We start from the raw sequence: 17,212 nt of genomic DNA on the forward strand, positions 1-17,212 counted from the left end.
GGCTCAGTTTGGAAGCAGCACCATGTTCTGCTCTTCGCCGCAGTTCAAAGCACTTCTGCGGGGCTCCTACACGCTTTCGGGCGCGTTCTGTTGATGGATTGTTCGCCTCCCGGAAAAGAAGGTGCTTTCTCTGCTTGGTTTTCTTGGACAAAAGCTCTTGGCACGTGTGCTGGCTTCGCAGTTGCATCGGCAATCCCGGGAAATGTGTCCACTTCTTTCGGGCTCTCGTTTATCACCGCCGTCTGTGGAGTGCTAGTTTTGATCTTTGGGAACATTAGCGACTCTGGAGGAGCCAAAGCAGCAGGGTATGTGAGGCATGATAGTGAGGAAGGAGGTTCACCTGTTCAGGGACTTGATGCTGCAGCTACTGCCTATGAGATACAAGAATCTGCCTATTGAAAGATTTTAAGTAAAGACGAATTAAAAGGGAATCTGTGGCATTTAATTTCCTCAATTTGTTATGCTTTATGCCTTTCATTCTTTAGGAATAACAATAATCAGCTCGGATATATGATTTTGTTTTCTGGAAAATTAGGATCTCCCCCCTCTTCCATTACTTTTTTTTTTAAATTAAACATTTTTAACATTCTAAATTTGGATTAAAGCGTTTTGACATTTCTAACTTTGGGTAGTATTTTATTTCTTTCATACGCCTGTCCTTGTGCATAGAGCTTGACGTACCCAAATTCTCATTGTTTGTGTTTTGAGGGCCTATGCTAAAATTGCTATCCTGTTCTGTTCAATGCTAGCTAGGAGTGGCGGGGGAAAAGTAAGAGATGCTCTTAAGAAATTGATCAATGTTTTTCTCCCTTCACTGCAAAACTCCCACTTGAATTTTCTACAAGTGCTGCAAGAGATCACAAATTTTGGAATTTTATAAGATGCAAATCGGCAAATCAGTTGATGTTTAGTCAACATTGCAGATTTCCTTTACTAACATCCATACCATGCTTCAAGCTTGAGTCATTCACCGTGTCAACTGAGAACTTGTTATTTCTTTTCTGATACATTACAGTAATGCAAAACTCTCATAAAAAATTCCTCAGCAAGTACTAGTCCACAGAATACAAGCTTAGAGGAAATGCACAGCTGCTGATTATTTTCATCAGCTAATCAGCCATAGCCTCAAACTGAACTAGTCAATAGTTAAGAACATCTAGCCGCTAAAAGCATATAACACCTGCTTGTCTGAAGGAAACAGAAATGTAAACTATTGAAAAGAGCACATTTGAAAATGCAAAAGTGTACTCTCTTTCATTCTGGGAAATTGGCAGTACCTACATGGTACTCTGAAAGTTTTAACCGCAGAAATTGAGCTTCTTCATAACTTTAGCATAAGCAGGATGGACTAAGGCAGGTAGTCTGAGTCTACGCTTAGATATCTTCGACTGCAACAAATATGAAATTTCATTAATTTCAAGAATAAATTGATACGTTCAGAATTCTGCTCAATTACGAAAAAAAGAAAAAGAAAAATAGTAAATCATGAATGCACCATTACAAGGAAAAGGTACATGGACAATTAAAAGGAAATTAAGTCTGATCAAGCAGGTCAAGAGATCGCCACTAAGAGACGTTTAGCTGCACTAACATTAGATGTAAAATACATGTTTGTTCTGACAGGGGACACCTTGTGTTGTACCTCTCTTTCTTTGTTAATAAAGTTGTGTTCCCCAGTACATAAAAACAGAGGACCACCTATTTTCTTCTGAGGTACAGATCTCACAGATTGAGTAAAATGTTTTTCCATTTGAAGTGGTATATTACCTACATGCTAAACAAAGTCATCGAGGCTGACGTACAGAAACAGATTTTGAGATGATGCAATGTTAGGATTTAGATGCTTAAATCAGACCAGAAAGAAAATGACAGAAACTCAGATGCTTGAAGTTGACCCCTGTATCCAGAATATGTATAACAAAATATTTCCTCAACAGACCTTCTATTCCCTTCTTGCTTGGCAATGGTGATCACTAGACTCTAGACATCTCCATAACTTGTGGTAAAAGGTCTAAGATCCTTAGGTCAAATCTTCTTAAATCCTTTCTCCTAATTGCTGTAAAATGCCCTGCGTTCTGAAAGTTCATACTATTTTCTTCCGGTAAAAACAGGAAAGCCCCACGCAAAGAAATGGCTCAGATTTCTTCTGTGTGAGGTTTGATGAATCAGCAACCAAATGTTGCATTTAACACCATTCTTTTACTTCGAGCCTCATTTCATTTCACCAGGCTGTCCTCCATCGCTATTGTGGTCTCAACAAAGGCAAAGGATTATACTTATATTCCATCTAGAAAAAGATTACACAAAGAAAATACAATAAAAATTGGTTTAAGAGGACAACATTGCCTGTCTTCCCCAAAACTCAAAGAATGGATGACTTCTCTTAAGAATTCTACCAGACAATGACCCAACTTCCAGAAGTCCATCTCAACTCCTATAGACTTTTGTCTGTTCCAGGATTCAACTCCAATTATGTAGTGATCATTATTGCCATACCACCAATACTTCTAAACCAAATAAGACCTAAAATAAATTCAAGATGATGACTCTGACTAGTAAAATGAAACTTAATACAAACACAGCAATTTCATTTTAAAGCTCCTTGGCTATCAATTCTGCATATCCAATTCTGGGCCAGTAGCTACAGCATCGCCAAATTAAGAAGAAATATTAAGGAAGATGCAGAATATCAAGTTTTTATTAGTTGATATGAAAATATAAAGATATTTAGATATAGAGCATGAATTTCAACAATTTATGGCTAGCAAATGTCTAGTGAAGTATCATGTAGGAAGGGTTAATTGAAACTTGTATGAGAAGTTAAACTCAGTAGTAAATTTCAAAGCTGACAAACCATCTAAACCTATGGAATTACAGCCATAGTTTATTCCAGAAGGCTCCCTATGATCCAAAAAGACAATCCACACAATGGAATTCTGTTACGCCTCCTTATTCTCAAAGCATCTATTGTTCCACTAGGGATACAGAAGGGAGTTGTCAGCAAACAATTGCAGAACTCCTTACTAACTCTGCATCCCCTCCATAGGAAATCCAGGCACAGCTTACTGAACCCTAAAAAAAGCAAGGAAAGAATACCATATCAAAACACAAGACAGGTCCTCTTAGGACCAATTACAAAATCTTCCAATCTACATTCCTTTCCCCGAATTGCCTTTCTATTCTTCTCCATCCAATTGTTCCACATCAAATATGGCACTACTTCCTGTGCGCTCAATGTCAAGGGGCTAAAAATTTAATATGTAGGCCTTTTTTCAAGGAACAGAAAGATCTAATACAAATATGCGGGCTATTAGTATAAATATATATATGTATATATTGGAAAATGAGCAAATCTAGCTACGGTTTTATAACATTAGCAAAAGTTTCAAATAATAATTTAAATCAATTCATGTAAATCTGGTTGCGGTTAAATATCATGTAAACCTAACACATTAGGATTATTAGCAGTAAAATAACAAATGTTGATGTTTATATTATGTTTCTATTCATGTAAAGTGCAAACATCTTATCTATTGATATCTATCTTTGTTTTCTGTTTCATTTTCATTTTTCTCCATTCTATCATAATAAAAAATAAAAGTGACACCTGATAATTTGTTTTCTTAGACAGTTTTTTTTTTTTTCCTACACTTTAATTGGTGCAGTTGTTTAGAACTTTAGACCTTTTTTCAACTTCCTTGAAAGAGTTCAACTTTACGAACAGAATTTTATTAAATGAAAAAAAAAATTATAAAAAAAAAAAAACTAAACAAGATGAAGTAGTGGACAAGTTGTCCACCACAACATATGAATCACAAAAGGCTAAACAACAACAAAAACCAAGTACTTTCTTGCAAATGGAAAGTTCAAAGTGTTAATTAGAGTCTTATAAAACAGCAGCTTTCCAATCTGCCAGTATAGATGAGAGCGGAAAATCCAGATATTCAGAAAGACATTGAAACTCACAGTGAAGACCAAAACTAACTTCGTCCCACCAACCCTCCAACCCTGCAACCCCGCCCCGCTATGATCCTCAAAAATCCTTTTATTATTCTCCAAACAGACACCAAAAACAACCGAACACACCACTATTCTACAAAAAATTTGCCTTCTCCCATCAAAATCCTTGTGGCCTCATAAAAAAAAGCAGTGTCACCTGGTACCGGGAGCGATACAGTTCGTGAAACACGAATGGATATGGGGTTCGCTAGTTTCTATGGTACGGATTTGTTGGGGGTAGGCATAGTCGGTACGGTGTTTCAAATCACAATTCGTTCGAGACTTTAATTCAGGTCGTTGTTAATTTTTCAAGTTGTTTCCTGCATAATAAACGTCATAATTTTCAACCTAACTTTTAATTTTTCTAACTTCACTTTGTCTATTTATTTTATCCAACTTGTATTAAATGGAGACTTCTCCACACATGCACCTTCCTCTTGGAAGATGAAACTGACACAGCATCCCAAACACCTCCCTCTTTCATATTCTCTATGTTTTTTTCTTCTAACTTCTCCGTAGTTAATAGACTCGCTACTCAACAGAGTCGACAGACTCATCTTCTTCTCATCTCTCAAGAGTCTGACTCAGACTTCAAGGATGTATTGCAACAGAGGTGTGTCATCTTCTTCCCTCTCTCTGGTTAGTTTCTACAATTTGGTTCGCGAACGCACCACAATTCAGTACGACCAAACCAGTTCATGGTTTATGGTCACATGAACATAAAGAACATGCCACTGGCCAATGAAGCAACAAATGATCCATAAGCATCCTTCTTTCCTACACATAACGCACCAAAGGGGAGAAAGAGAGGGGCAAACGGAGGCCTTTTTTGAACCATGTCACAAGTATTAATCTTCCCATGAACAATTACTCAAGCTAACACTTGTACCTTAGGAGGTATTTTTAGCTTTCCATATTACATGGGAGGGTGTCAAAGTAGAAAGTAAGATTTTACACAAGATACCTTAAGAAACATTTACACAAATATTAAAATAATAATAAATGCTCTACTTGGACAAGCAAGATAGATTCTAGATCTGACAGCAAAGACAAGTACTCTCTCACTTCCTGCTTGTTAAAATGTCTTCGATACCCAAAATACCAACTAGGAGGAAAACAAGACACATTTACACATATTCTAGTAATGGGATAATTATGATATCAGGACAATCTATACAGACAAGGATAAAGAGCACAAAAATCAGTTTCCCATACCCAAGTCTTGTCTCGAAACCTCACGTTTCCACATTCCCCACCCACCCCAAAACAACAATACACAGCGAAAGAAACAATCCCTTTAAAAATATCTGTCCATGGATATCAACTTGAAGCTCTAGCCACAATCTTGGGATCCCAACCATTCTCATGCAGCCCACACTTGGTCCAGGTTACAGTATACCAAAGAGAATTTGACTTCGCTTAGAATCTCCACAACCACTTCCCAAGCAAATCTTCATTCCTCTTTACTAAATTTTGTACCCCTAAGCCTCCCTTATCCTTGACTTGAGTCACATCACATCACATCCCATTTTACTAAGTGATCATTCTTTCCTTTCTGTCATCCCTTCCCACTTTACTTTTCACAATGTGCTGCACATACATGTATTACTCAAATGAATTTAGTGATGATGTCAATTAGGATAGGTCTTGAAACAGTTTATCAGTAATTCGAGTTAACTCTTGGATCAGCTCAAACTTGATGGGGTTGGTATTTTCTCAACTCAAACTCTCAACCTACCTTTAACCTGACCATAGGAGATGAAATTTTGGGATTGGATTCAGGGACTTCGGGCTGAGCCCATTCAAGTTGCTTCCTAACATAGCAAAGAAATTTGGCCCAAACAAGAAAATCACACTAAAGGATTTTTCTAGTGTATGTTGTGGGAATTTAAATGCATCATCCCAAATGTATTAAAGAATTAAACCATACAGAATTTAAACATGATTGAGATATAACGACTTGCTAGATGAGTAGCGACCAACACCGCATATGGAACCCAAGTTTTGAAAAATTAAAATGCAAACCACACCTTCAAATGTGCGTTGTGACGCTTGCCCTCCCTCCATCGTCGGATTTTCCCATCATTCATTGTCCTAAACCTGGACTTGTAAGACCTGACCAAGAAATTCCAAAACCATTATTACATAAAATTTTATCAACATTTCCAAAAGAAAATAATGACATAACTTGATGACTGAGAAAACATAAACCTACGAGTAAGCCTTTATTTTGGTTTTCTTTAACTTGGAAGTGACTGGTGTCATTGGCTTTCTCCTCTTCTTACGCTCTCTTGAAGAAACATGCCGCACTTGAAGCATCTTAACATGCACACATAAAACAACATTTCTCTTTTAAGCACTACTATGGAATTGTACATCAAAATGTACTTAACAACACCATATGGAAATCCCCAATTCACATTTCCGTTTGATAGATTACATAATAAGTCAAAATAAAAATGTTAAATGAAAACCCAACTAACCCAGGTATTTCCTGCGAAATTTTCTGCATTCCTTATTATTCAAGAATTAGGATATTAATCTTTCTCAGGCATTTTCTCAGTATTCAAACAAAATAATTAATAAAAAAACCACCCAGCTTACCGAGATAGGGAATGTTGAAGGGCGAAGAGTGGCGATAGCTAGCGAAGGTTGGGTTGGTGAATGGGCATTGAAAAGTGACCTTAAGCTCCATTTGTTGTTATTTGAAGCGAAAGGGAGCGGCTGGAGAAGACGAGGAGAAGAACAGAGGAAAGACGAAGATAAATATGGTAGAGTTTGGTTTGAGTGTACGGACAATGACCGAAGCTTGGTGCATAATCTCTGCATCGCCATCGTCTCGTCCGCCAGTAAAGGGTTTTACTGAACTCGTGGGTTTTGGTTCCCTTGGTGGACTGGGATTTGGGAATGCAAATTGTGAGTGAGTCTGTTTGGTTATTGAGTCATTGTATTCCGGTGTTGGATTGAGATTTTTCTTTTGTGGGTTTGGGTTGCCCAAAATTCGGACGGGTTGGCGAGTTGGAAGGCCACTCAACCATCAACTCACACTCACAAATTAGGCTGGCAAATTTTCCCGACTTTGGGGCTTGACTTCATTCGTAAGAGCGCTTCCACTCATTTGTCATAGTAAAGAGTAAGGATAAGTAAGGGCGAGTACTGTTCACTTGAGTAATGCCTACCATATCCTTTTTTTTTAGTTGCTTTCTTACCCGTTGCCATGACAATCCAAAGACAATCATTATTCACATGAGATTAATTTTATTTATACTTATGAGATTAATTTTGATAAGATTTTCGGTTGTAACGTATCCATTTTTATTATAAAATTCACATCTCATATTTCGTATAAGATTTTCAGTTACCACGTGTCCATATTTATTATAAAATTCACATCACATATTTCAAATAAGATTTTCAGTTGCTACTATTGCACCATGTGTCATTTGTATTTTTACACAAATGGAATAAGGAAGTAGAAAATAAAGACATGATATGAGGAGAGGAATTTGTATGAAGTTTTGGTATGGAAAGTGACGAACAATAATAGGTATTTATTATTTTGTTAAAATCATGATTTTTTCCGATTTTTTTCAATTTTTAGTATACAAAAATTGATGGCCGTTGGATGGAGAAAAAAATTGAATCAAACGCCCTAAGATTGCGCCATGTGGCTTTGGCCAGTTGGAGAAAAGGCATCAGTTCGTTAGTTGCGTGTTTGATAGGCGTGACGTGTGTGCCTTGCTTAAGGCGTGACGCGTACGCCTTGCTTATGGCGCACGCGCCAATGATAACAAAAATTTACATTTTCTTCGCTCACACCAGCTTGAAATCAACGCCTTCAGGCAGCAGCTCGGACTAGTCTTGCCTTTGGGCTTTCCTGGTTTTGATGTAGCCCACAAGTTGCCATAGTTGGTTTTGCTTAGTGTGCTATGCCCTTGGTGTGGCTGTTTATTTTTCAACCCATGCCCCCTTTTAACATGGCAAAGAGCATGGGTGGAAATACTTTAATGGATTGAATATGAAGGATTGAAATCGAATTTTGGTGATTGATTAGAGAAATTTTTGAGAATAATGTTCGGGCCGGAGGTGAGGATGGTATTCTAATCTAAACTTGAACACATTCTAATCTAAACTTGAACATGCCATATTAATGAATAAACTGCCGAAAACTCCCATGAACTATAACACTTGTCAAAATGTCCACTCTGGATTATTTTTTCAGCCATTTAACCATCAGACTCTTTTAAAATGGTCAATTTAGCCTATGCTGTTAATTTCGTTGTACTTTCATCCAATTTTCCTTTAAAAATAATTAAATCTTTAAAAACTAAAAAAGCAAAATGGTAAAGGTTTCAAAAGACGACTGTTGCTTGAAAAGCTGTTGACAATCAAACAAACAAGGTTTCCTCCCCTAACAGAAAAGAATGGAGTCCACCGGATCTGATACTGATTCTCTCACCTTGTCCCCGACATTGTTCAATTCCCATCTCCCTCTTGTTGCTTAGGCAACTTAAACAAACAAAAAATAATTAAAAAACCCTAGCAATCAATGTCTTCCCCACCCCATCCCCCAGACCCTCTCTCTGCAATCCCACATCCGCAAGGTCTTTCCAGTGAAAGAGCAGGAGCGGAGGTGGAGAAGAAGGAGGACTTGCAAATATACCCACCTTCACAGACTTGTACATGAGGTCCGCGGTGGGCACAATGGCCAAGCTGGGAAAGAATCTGGCCATGAACTTTTGAATAAGGAATTGGCCACCTGGGTTTCACCTTATCAGAAATTTTACACATAGGTGCCACTAAAATTGCACCTTGAAAAGTTTTCAGCTCCGCGAAGTGGATCAGAAGGCAAATGGCACCGCCCATGAACTTGTCGTAGACAAAACAGGGGACGTTTAGAAATTTGGGTTCTTGCTGCTTGACTAAGGTGAAGAAAGCGAGGCAGTCTTGGACCACGAGATAGACGCTGGGGACGAAGGCCCTGAGGCTGTGGGATTAGCTGTGGCCTTTGAGGTCGAGAGCGAAGTAGGCAAAACCCTGTTGGGCGAGGAAAATTGGGGTGGCTTGGAAGGTCCAGCTGATGTCGTTGCTGTAGCCGTGGACCATGAAGATGAGGCCACGTGGAGGGGAGAGGAGGGCAGCCATTGCCAGGTGAAGAGCTTGAGGCCTCTGGGTTTTGTTTGTTTTTATTTTTTTTTTAATAGTTTACTTTGTAAAATTACAAACTTACCCTTATAAATGACGAAAAATTGGATGGAAGTGTAGAAACTTGGCGGTAGATGTTAAATTAGTGATAAAATTTATTATAAGGACTAAATTGACCGAAAAAATAATTTATGGTGGACATTTCGACAAACGTTATAGTTTAGGGGAATTTTCGGCACTTTACCCTATATTAATTGGTTTCCATATGAATACGTTTATTTTTTAGCCAGATGTGGCTTCGAACTATGTCTCACAACTCTTTATTTTTCCCTATTTTATTATTTTTGAATGAAATAATAAATATAAAATATAAGTAAAAAACAAAATTTTTTATTTGGTCTATTGCCATGGTCAAATAGTTTCTAACTTTTTTTTTTTCTTGGAATTTTTGTAACGACATGGGGCTGGAAAGTTGTACCCAATGAATGGGGAATCTCCAATTTGAATATTACGGGTATGGAAGCGGAGATGGGGATGGGAACAACATATCCAGCCCCAGTTCACCTTATTACCATTGACGATGTGGTCCTCTATGAAGAACCGTATTTTAAAAGGATGAAAGAATAAATTTATCCTTTGGATAACTTGGATGATCTTATCTTGTTAAGATATTTATCATTTGGATAAACTTGGATGTTCTTATCCGTTTAAATATTTGAAGTTTATTATCTAAGGATTGCAAGTTATCTTATGACTATAACCACTATAAATAGGAGCAGAACCTTATAGTTTCTAACATGAGAAATGAGAAATGAGAAATGGAGAGTGAAACAGAGAGATAGAGAAAAAGTTTTGGTGGAGATTTGTGGATGAGTTCCCTTGCCAATGATTTTAAAGGGTTCTCATTATCGAGTTGAGTGGTTTATGTAATATTTTCTAAAAATTCTTATTTGGAATTAGAGGTGTCAAACGGACTAGCCCGACCCAAGCACGACATAAGTAAGGTCCGATACGATACGGCCCATATCTTTTAATGGGCCAGGATGAGGTAAATTGGCCAAACATGCCATGGTCAACTGAGACCCATTGTCGACAGTGTCGGCCCAAAGCCCAATGGGTTGACCCGTTTAAAGCCCATTTATTAAATTAAATTTATTTGAGTGAAAATTATACACAATATTATTATATTTATATTTTAAATTAAAGTCATTTTCTATTCTCTAATAATACATTTTAAAATTCAATGTTTTGTTTTTCAATTTTTTAAACCCGAACAATAATGTAGCCCTTTCTATTTTTATGTACTCTAAATAAAGTCTTTGGCCTCATTTTACAACAAATAATAAATCTTGTTAGTACATACTAATTATAAAAAAGGATTGAAGTGAAATTGTAAACAAAAAAAGTGCAATACATAAGTCAAGCTTGGTGTGGGCCCATATTGGTCCATTTAGTGGCTCGACATGAGCCCAGCCCAGTCCCGAGCTAGGGCTGTGGGCTTGCACTAGACTTAATGGTTTTCATAAATGGATGGGCTCGGCTCAGCCTATTTATTAAATGGGTGGACTCTAAACAAATCTGCCCAATCCGACACGGCCCGTTTGATACCTCTTAGTTGAGGTATGTCTAGTTCTTGAGAAGTTTTTGTTTGTTCTGGGTACACCATCCAGCTAATGTTCCATCCAATATACATAGGACATGTGGAAATATACTCCAACTTACTGCACTATTTTTTTTAAAATTAAAATAAAATATTTCCACATGTACCTAATTATCTTCAAATTTTGCTAGGTGCCTACATAAATGGACAAACGGGGTTGGCTGACCCCATGGACACTGGAAAATTCTCCTAGAAGCTCCTTTGGTGGGTGACGCCGACATGCACCCCAAATGCTCGATGAAGGGCTCAATGAAATCCAGGGCTGCTATGCAGCGCGTTATTGCCAAGAACTGAAGAGAACGCAATACAAACAAAGCAAATAGATAAAAAAAATGGAGAGAAATGGAGAGACGCATTAAAGATCGAAGTGGTACTAAGTACAAACGAAAATTGCTGCTCCCACCAAATTCAAATATTCGATTTTAATTTAATTTGATCTGTCTATGATATACATATGTGTATAAATTTGATTTTGTATGATTTTGTATCTCGGTGTCTCAACCTACGATCTCTCTATTTTTCTACTTCCATTTTTTTTAAAGCGTTCTTGTCTGTCAACCTGAGTCACAGTTGCAGCAAAAAAAAAAAAAAATTACAAATTTGCACCACGTGAGACATCAGTCTTTCCTTGCGGGGTTCATGACTTTGGTACTATTCAAACCAAATTCTTAAGACATTAGTTCAAAATGTGCATGTTGATGGCTTTTTTTATGTAGGGCCGTAAAGATGGAATAATAAATGAAACTTAGTTTTCATTTTTTGGCTAGGAAAGCAACTAGACTAAAAATCCTTTAATAAAAGTACTATTGTTTAATTTTTCAGAATTATTTTTGTCTAAAAAATGTAAAAATCCTAGATCCTCCACTACACTTTCCCCTTACTCAACAAATAAATGAATGTGATACTCACCCGAACATTTTGGTGTAGATTACGTATTACGTACATGTTTTACTACCTAGAGGTCTGTGGAACCACGGCACAAATTTGTCAACCCTTGTTGCTGCTCCACATTACTTGCAAGTCAAGAAAACCTTTCTTATGTCATCCTAGACATATGGCATTCTTTTGAGCTTTTTCCTTTTGTTTTTGTAAAAGCCTTTCGAGATCTTAGCTTGCATCTTTATTGATTGGCTTGAGTTTTTGAACTTATTCTGTTTTGAAAATTTTGAACAAAGTTGCATGCAAAACTAAAGACTTGTAACTGTTGACTATGTAAATATTTTAAAGGGTTAACTGGTGATTTGCCCCATGAACTTGTATCTAACTTTTGATTTACCCTCTATCCTATATTTTTGTTAGAAAATTAAGGACATGAACTTTTTTTTTTCGCTAATTTCCCCCCTCAGTCTAAATCCACAACATTTCATCTAATTTACCGTTAAAAATGAGGGCAAAATGGTCATTTTGTACATTAAAAATAAAATAAAATAAAAAACAAAAAATTGAAACTCTCTCTCTCTCTCTCTCTCTCTCTCTCTCTCTCTCTCTCTCTCTCTCTCTCTCTCTCTCTCTCTCTCTATTTGTAGGCTTGTGTGTGGATGGAGGTGGTTGTATGGTGGCATTAGGTGGTGGTCTACAGGTGGATCTCACGTGGGGATGGGCCTGGGGTAGGGCTGACAATGGGTTGTGTCGTGTCGGGTTTGTGTTGTGTCGGGATAATAAAAGTTTCAAAAATACTCAACCCGAACCAAACCCATTTAATAAACGTGTCGTGTCAGGTTCGGGTTGTCTTTTATCGTGCGGGTTTCAAGTCGTGTAACGGGTTCATAAAGAATAACATGCATGTTACAAAACTCACAACCGAAAAAATTTAAATTAAAAAAAAACAGAGAGAGTAGAGAAAATATAAGGAAAAAGAAAAAGAAAAAAAAGATAGAGGGAGGAGAGAAGAGAGAAGGAAAAGAGAGAGAGAGAGAGAGAGAGAGAGAGAGAGAGAGAGAGAGAGAGAGAGAGAGAGGATTGAAGGAAAGAAAGAAAGAAAAAAGAGAGATGAGAGAAAACTAAAAAGAAGGAAAAGAAAGAAAAAAAAAAGGAGAGAAGAGGAAAGGAAAAGAGAGAAAGAAAAAAAAAGAGGAGAAAGAAGAAAAAAAGAGAGGAGAGAGAGACGGAAAAGAAAGGAAAACATAAAAGAAAAAAAAACATTATAAATATCAAAAGGCATACCATAAAATCACAAAGTTGTTTGTAGCATGGTGGATAAGATGTTTGAGAGAAATGAGGATGGTAGGGGTTTGAAACCTCTTTTGTGTGTGTTGAAGTCTCTATTTGTCTTTATTTTTTAGCGGCTTAGCGGGTTGACCCGAAACCCACTCATTTATTAAACGGGTCATTACGGGTTGACCCGAAATTGACCTTTTTTTATCGTGCGGGTTTCGAGTCGTGTATCGAGACGTGTCCGAAATTGCCACCCCTAGGCTGGGGGATGGGTCTCTGCAAAAGGGGCAAGGCTGGGAAATGGAATGGGTCTCGGTCTTAGGGGCAAGGGCTAGGGATAGGTTTCGGCTAGGGCTGGGGATGGGAGAGAGAATATTTCAATTTTCTATGAGGAGAAAAGAAACAAAAGGCATGGCAGCCTAATGTCCAGCCGCATGGCAAAAGGTTTGGTAGACTCCAAATCAATTTCAAGAGCCACCATTCTCTACTCTTACTATTACTAGCTCAGGCTTTCAAAAATGTACATATAATGGGGTTAAATGCTAGGGGGGAGGATTTAGGGTTGATGGGGTTAATGTGCTAGAGGAGATAGAGACGGGGAAGGGGGGCGATAGGGTTGCTGGTTCAGTGTCTTTTTCTTCTTCTTTTTTTTGGTCAATTTTCTTCAATTTTTTTTCCAAAAAAATAATTTTTAAAAATGATTTAACTGAAAATTGGATGAAATGTTGAGGATTTAGACGGTAGGGGGAAATTGGAGAAAAAAAAATTTATATCCTTAATATTCTTATAAATAAAAAAAGGAGAGGGAGTTAATTGAAAGTTAGGTATACGTTCAGGAGGTAAATCACCAGTTAACCCTATTTTAAATTTAACTGTTCTGTTTATAAATTTTCACTGCCATTAGAAAACTTTGGTCGAACTAGCATAGTGGCGGTTCTACATAAAGCCGGCCCAAAATTTTATGAAAAAAAAAATGGATACATATCTTTAGCCCAACCCAAAATTTAAAAGTTAGATAAACGAAACCCTATGGGGTCGTTTGGCACGGCGGACTGCCATGGACTGGACTAAATCCTGGAACTGTCTCGGATTAGCTCGGATTGGCCTAAGCTGGATTAAGTACTAACCTATGTTTGGTGCTGCGTCGGACTAAGAAACTGGATTGTAAAAATAGGGAAGACCTATGTTTGGTGCTGTGTCGGACTAAAAAATAATTATTTTAATATTTAAAATTAATAATTTTTAAATAATTAATGTAATTTTTTTTGTTATTATAATTACCAAATTGACATGTACATTTCTTTCCTCCAAACCAAAGGCTTTTTATTTGTTGTTAAAATTATAAATTCCACCAATTTTATGCATGATTATTTGTATGCAAACATAAAGAATTTAATTAATTGAATCTTTACCATGTGATATTATGTTATTATACCAAAATATGTTGGCTGAGGATAAAATAGATAACTCAGAAAATTGTGACAAAAATATAGGCAAACATTCTTTATACCTTGCATTTAACCTGGTAAACTAGAATTAGGATTTAAACAAGAGTTGCATCCAAAACTCTATGACTAAGACATTTCTGAAAACTACATATTAGAGCATAGTATTACCAAATCAATCCTCAGCAAAATTTGGTGATAAAAAACAAACAGGGAGCCTCCCTTTCTCATTAAAAGGGCAAAAGTTTCCAAAGTCCTCTAGAGATAAATATAAAATGGGAAATCATATCTCTCTGAACTTGGAAAAGTAAAACTAAAAACACCAAATGAACATAGTAGAAGATGACGCATCTTCCCCACTAATAGATATGTAAGTCTACAACTATCCAAGAAACCAATAATGATCAACAATTGAATTTTTCTCATACAAGCAATCTCACAACTAAATTAGTACCACGATTTCAAGCAAATTTTGTCATTGGTTCATTGCTGGGTATAGGTAGCATAATCACGTTTTCCAAATTTCACCTTTGCCTACAAGTATACTTACATATAACACTGGACAATTGCGATGGAAATCCAGTTTGCAGTTAGAGCTATGTTAAGTACAAAAGCAATCATCGGTTCTTAAAAATTAATACATTGGAAGAAGAAAAAAAAACTTGTTCCTACCAGGGGTCTTGACAACCTGCCTATTCCTCTTCTTGACACCAGACTTGGAGACCTTGAGACTCCTGTGACCAACACTTACCCTGGCAAGAGCTGCTTTCTTCAAATTGGGTCTATAGAAATTGTCCGCCACCTGGAACAATTTACAATTAAAAAATAATTCAGCTAGTGCTGATGTGAAAATTGTAGGAAACTAAATGCAACTTTGTGCTCTACCATGAGAAAACAAAATGAATGACAAAAATCCATATGCTTGACACGAGAGGGCTTAAAAGAAACATACTATTCCAGATCATTCAGAACAATTTCAAACCATTAATTCTGTTATGATCGCATGATTTGTGAAGAGAGAGAATTTATGATAACAATAACCAGAGCTTTGACAATAACCAGAGCTATACCCAGACTTTGACAACAACCAGAGCTTTGACAATAACCAAAGCAAAACCACACAAACAGCTATACCCAAACTTTCACTACCTGGGTCAAGATTCATGCCAAAAGTCTACTCTACTTTTGAATTTCTAGGTTTTCTGAAATACCCAATTGCAAATTAATTGCCAATTAACATCATGTATATATATATATATGTCACTACAGATTCTATGAAAATTAGAGAAGAGAATAAGAAAATAACAGAGAAAAGGAAGGAGAGATTCTCAGAGCACAGTCAAAATTGTTGAGGAGATTTGCAAAAATCAAAGAGATGGAAGAAGGAATAAGAGAGGTATCCAAAGGGAAAGACCAGAAAAACTTACCTGCGTCAAGATTCGAAGAAGATGAGTCGATGTTGAACGAAGGAGAGGTAGAGTCGCAAAGACGGAGTCGCAGAGAAGGAGTCGCGAACTGGAGAGAGGCGTGTTCAATATAGCGAAGGCTTATTTTGCGAACCCATTTTGAAACGAGTGAGGCATTTTTTTTACTGTTGGGCTCTACTGTCCCATTTAAGTTAGTCCTCTTGCTAACCAAACATGGGCTTCAGGTCCAATATAGCACAGTCCCATTTAGTGAGCCATACCAAACATGCCCTATATCTTTAGTTGCCCAGCAGATTTCTCATATTCTTTACATCTTCGTAACAATTGTTCTTCCAAGTTCACCCCTCTTTTTTTGAGCTTCTCCTCAATTTTAGATTTAAATAGTATTATTTGTATTTAATTACATTTACTTGTGGTTTTTGTTTTACTTATGTATTGAGATACATGTGAGAGTAAGACTCATTCAAAGTCTAAAAGAGCTTAACATATCTTGAAAAATATAATACTCTGACAAGCGAGTGTTGTATTTTCCAGATTTTCAAGATACATGTCATTGTCACATGACTATGCAATCGAGACGTGACATTTAAGTGAATCTTAATTAGATCATTTTCTTTTGGTTTTCATATCGCTTTTCTCAATAATATTACATACTTATTTCAAGATTCTGACCTCCTCTACAAGCGAGGCTAATTACATTATATACTTAAGGTAGATTTAGGTAGATTTTACATCTTGTTATACAGCACACAAAGTCAAAATTAGGGACCGAAAAATGACCTTAGTCAAAACTCGAGTGGGGACATGCTGTACAACCCAATATCTTTCTGGTTACCCGGAAAAAAGTTTGTTTGGACTTTTGGTGTTGCTGTACTAAACGAAAAAAGTGACGCGTTACCATAATTTGTGTTCCGTTCCTTCCTTTCCTTTGGACATGAAAAATAATATTTAAAAATTAAACAGCAGATTATTTGCCGTAACTATAGCTAATTCCTTAATGGCATCCAGCTTTCCCGCTGTTTATAACACGTCGAACTGAAAGAGACAAAGAAAATAGTGACATTTTTTAATGATTTAATTTGTGTTTAAATGCGAAACATTGACAACAAACAAAACCAATAATTTGATAAAACAAATTGATGCCAAACACGACACAACATACATACACGAACAAAGCAACAGCCAGCCTTACGTCTTTCTCTTCTCTCATCCCAAAACGCTCAAGTAGTCAACTACGTCACCCAGTCACGCTTTCACATGCAACAAACCAGTCATGGGAACTTTAAATTAAAAACAAACAAAACGCACCACCCAAAAGAGCCAAAAACCACAACCAACAATAATTAAAACAAAAGTGAAACTAACTAGTCTGTCTTGTAATC

At 36.9% G+C, this 17,212-nt stretch overlaps 1 protein-coding gene and 1 pseudogene across 1 annotated transcript; both read right to left on the reverse strand.

The window, feature by feature from the left end:
• Positions 568-7,032, reverse strand: LOC18777780. Its single transcript, XM_007209642.2, has 4 exons — positions 6,604-7,032; positions 6,215-6,318; positions 6,030-6,114; positions 568-1,388 (listed from the first exon to the last, which is right to left on the reverse strand). The coding sequence occupies exons 1-4, from the start codon at positions 6,832-6,834 to the stop codon at positions 1,299-1,301; spliced, it is 510 nt and encodes a 169-aa protein (XP_007209704.1). The 5' UTR covers positions 6,835-7,032; the 3' UTR covers positions 568-1,298.
• Positions 8,328-16,076, reverse strand: LOC18776542 (annotated as a pseudogene).

The sequence above is a fragment of the Prunus persica genome, chromosome G5 (assembly GCF_000346465.2).
Source record: "Prunus persica cultivar Lovell chromosome G5, Prunus_persica_NCBIv2, whole genome shotgun sequence".
Classification (NCBI taxonomy): Eukaryota; Viridiplantae; Streptophyta; class Magnoliopsida; order Rosales; family Rosaceae; genus Prunus; species Prunus persica.

Excerpts from the sequence above, each read along its gene's own strand:
- LOC18777780 (XM_007209642.2), bottom strand. The coding sequence starts at position 6,834 with ATGGCGATGCAGAGATTATGCACCAAGCTTCGGTCATTGTCCGTACAC. Across the intron at positions 6,319-6,603 it reads CTTCAACATTCCCTATCTCG|ATGCTTCAAGTGCGGCATGT; the intron begins GTAAGCTGGGTG and ends GTGCATGTTAAG. Across the intron at positions 6,115-6,214 it reads ACCAAAATAAAGGCTTACTC|GTCTTACAAGTCCAGGTTTA; the intron begins GTAGGTTTATGT and ends TTTCTTGGTCAG.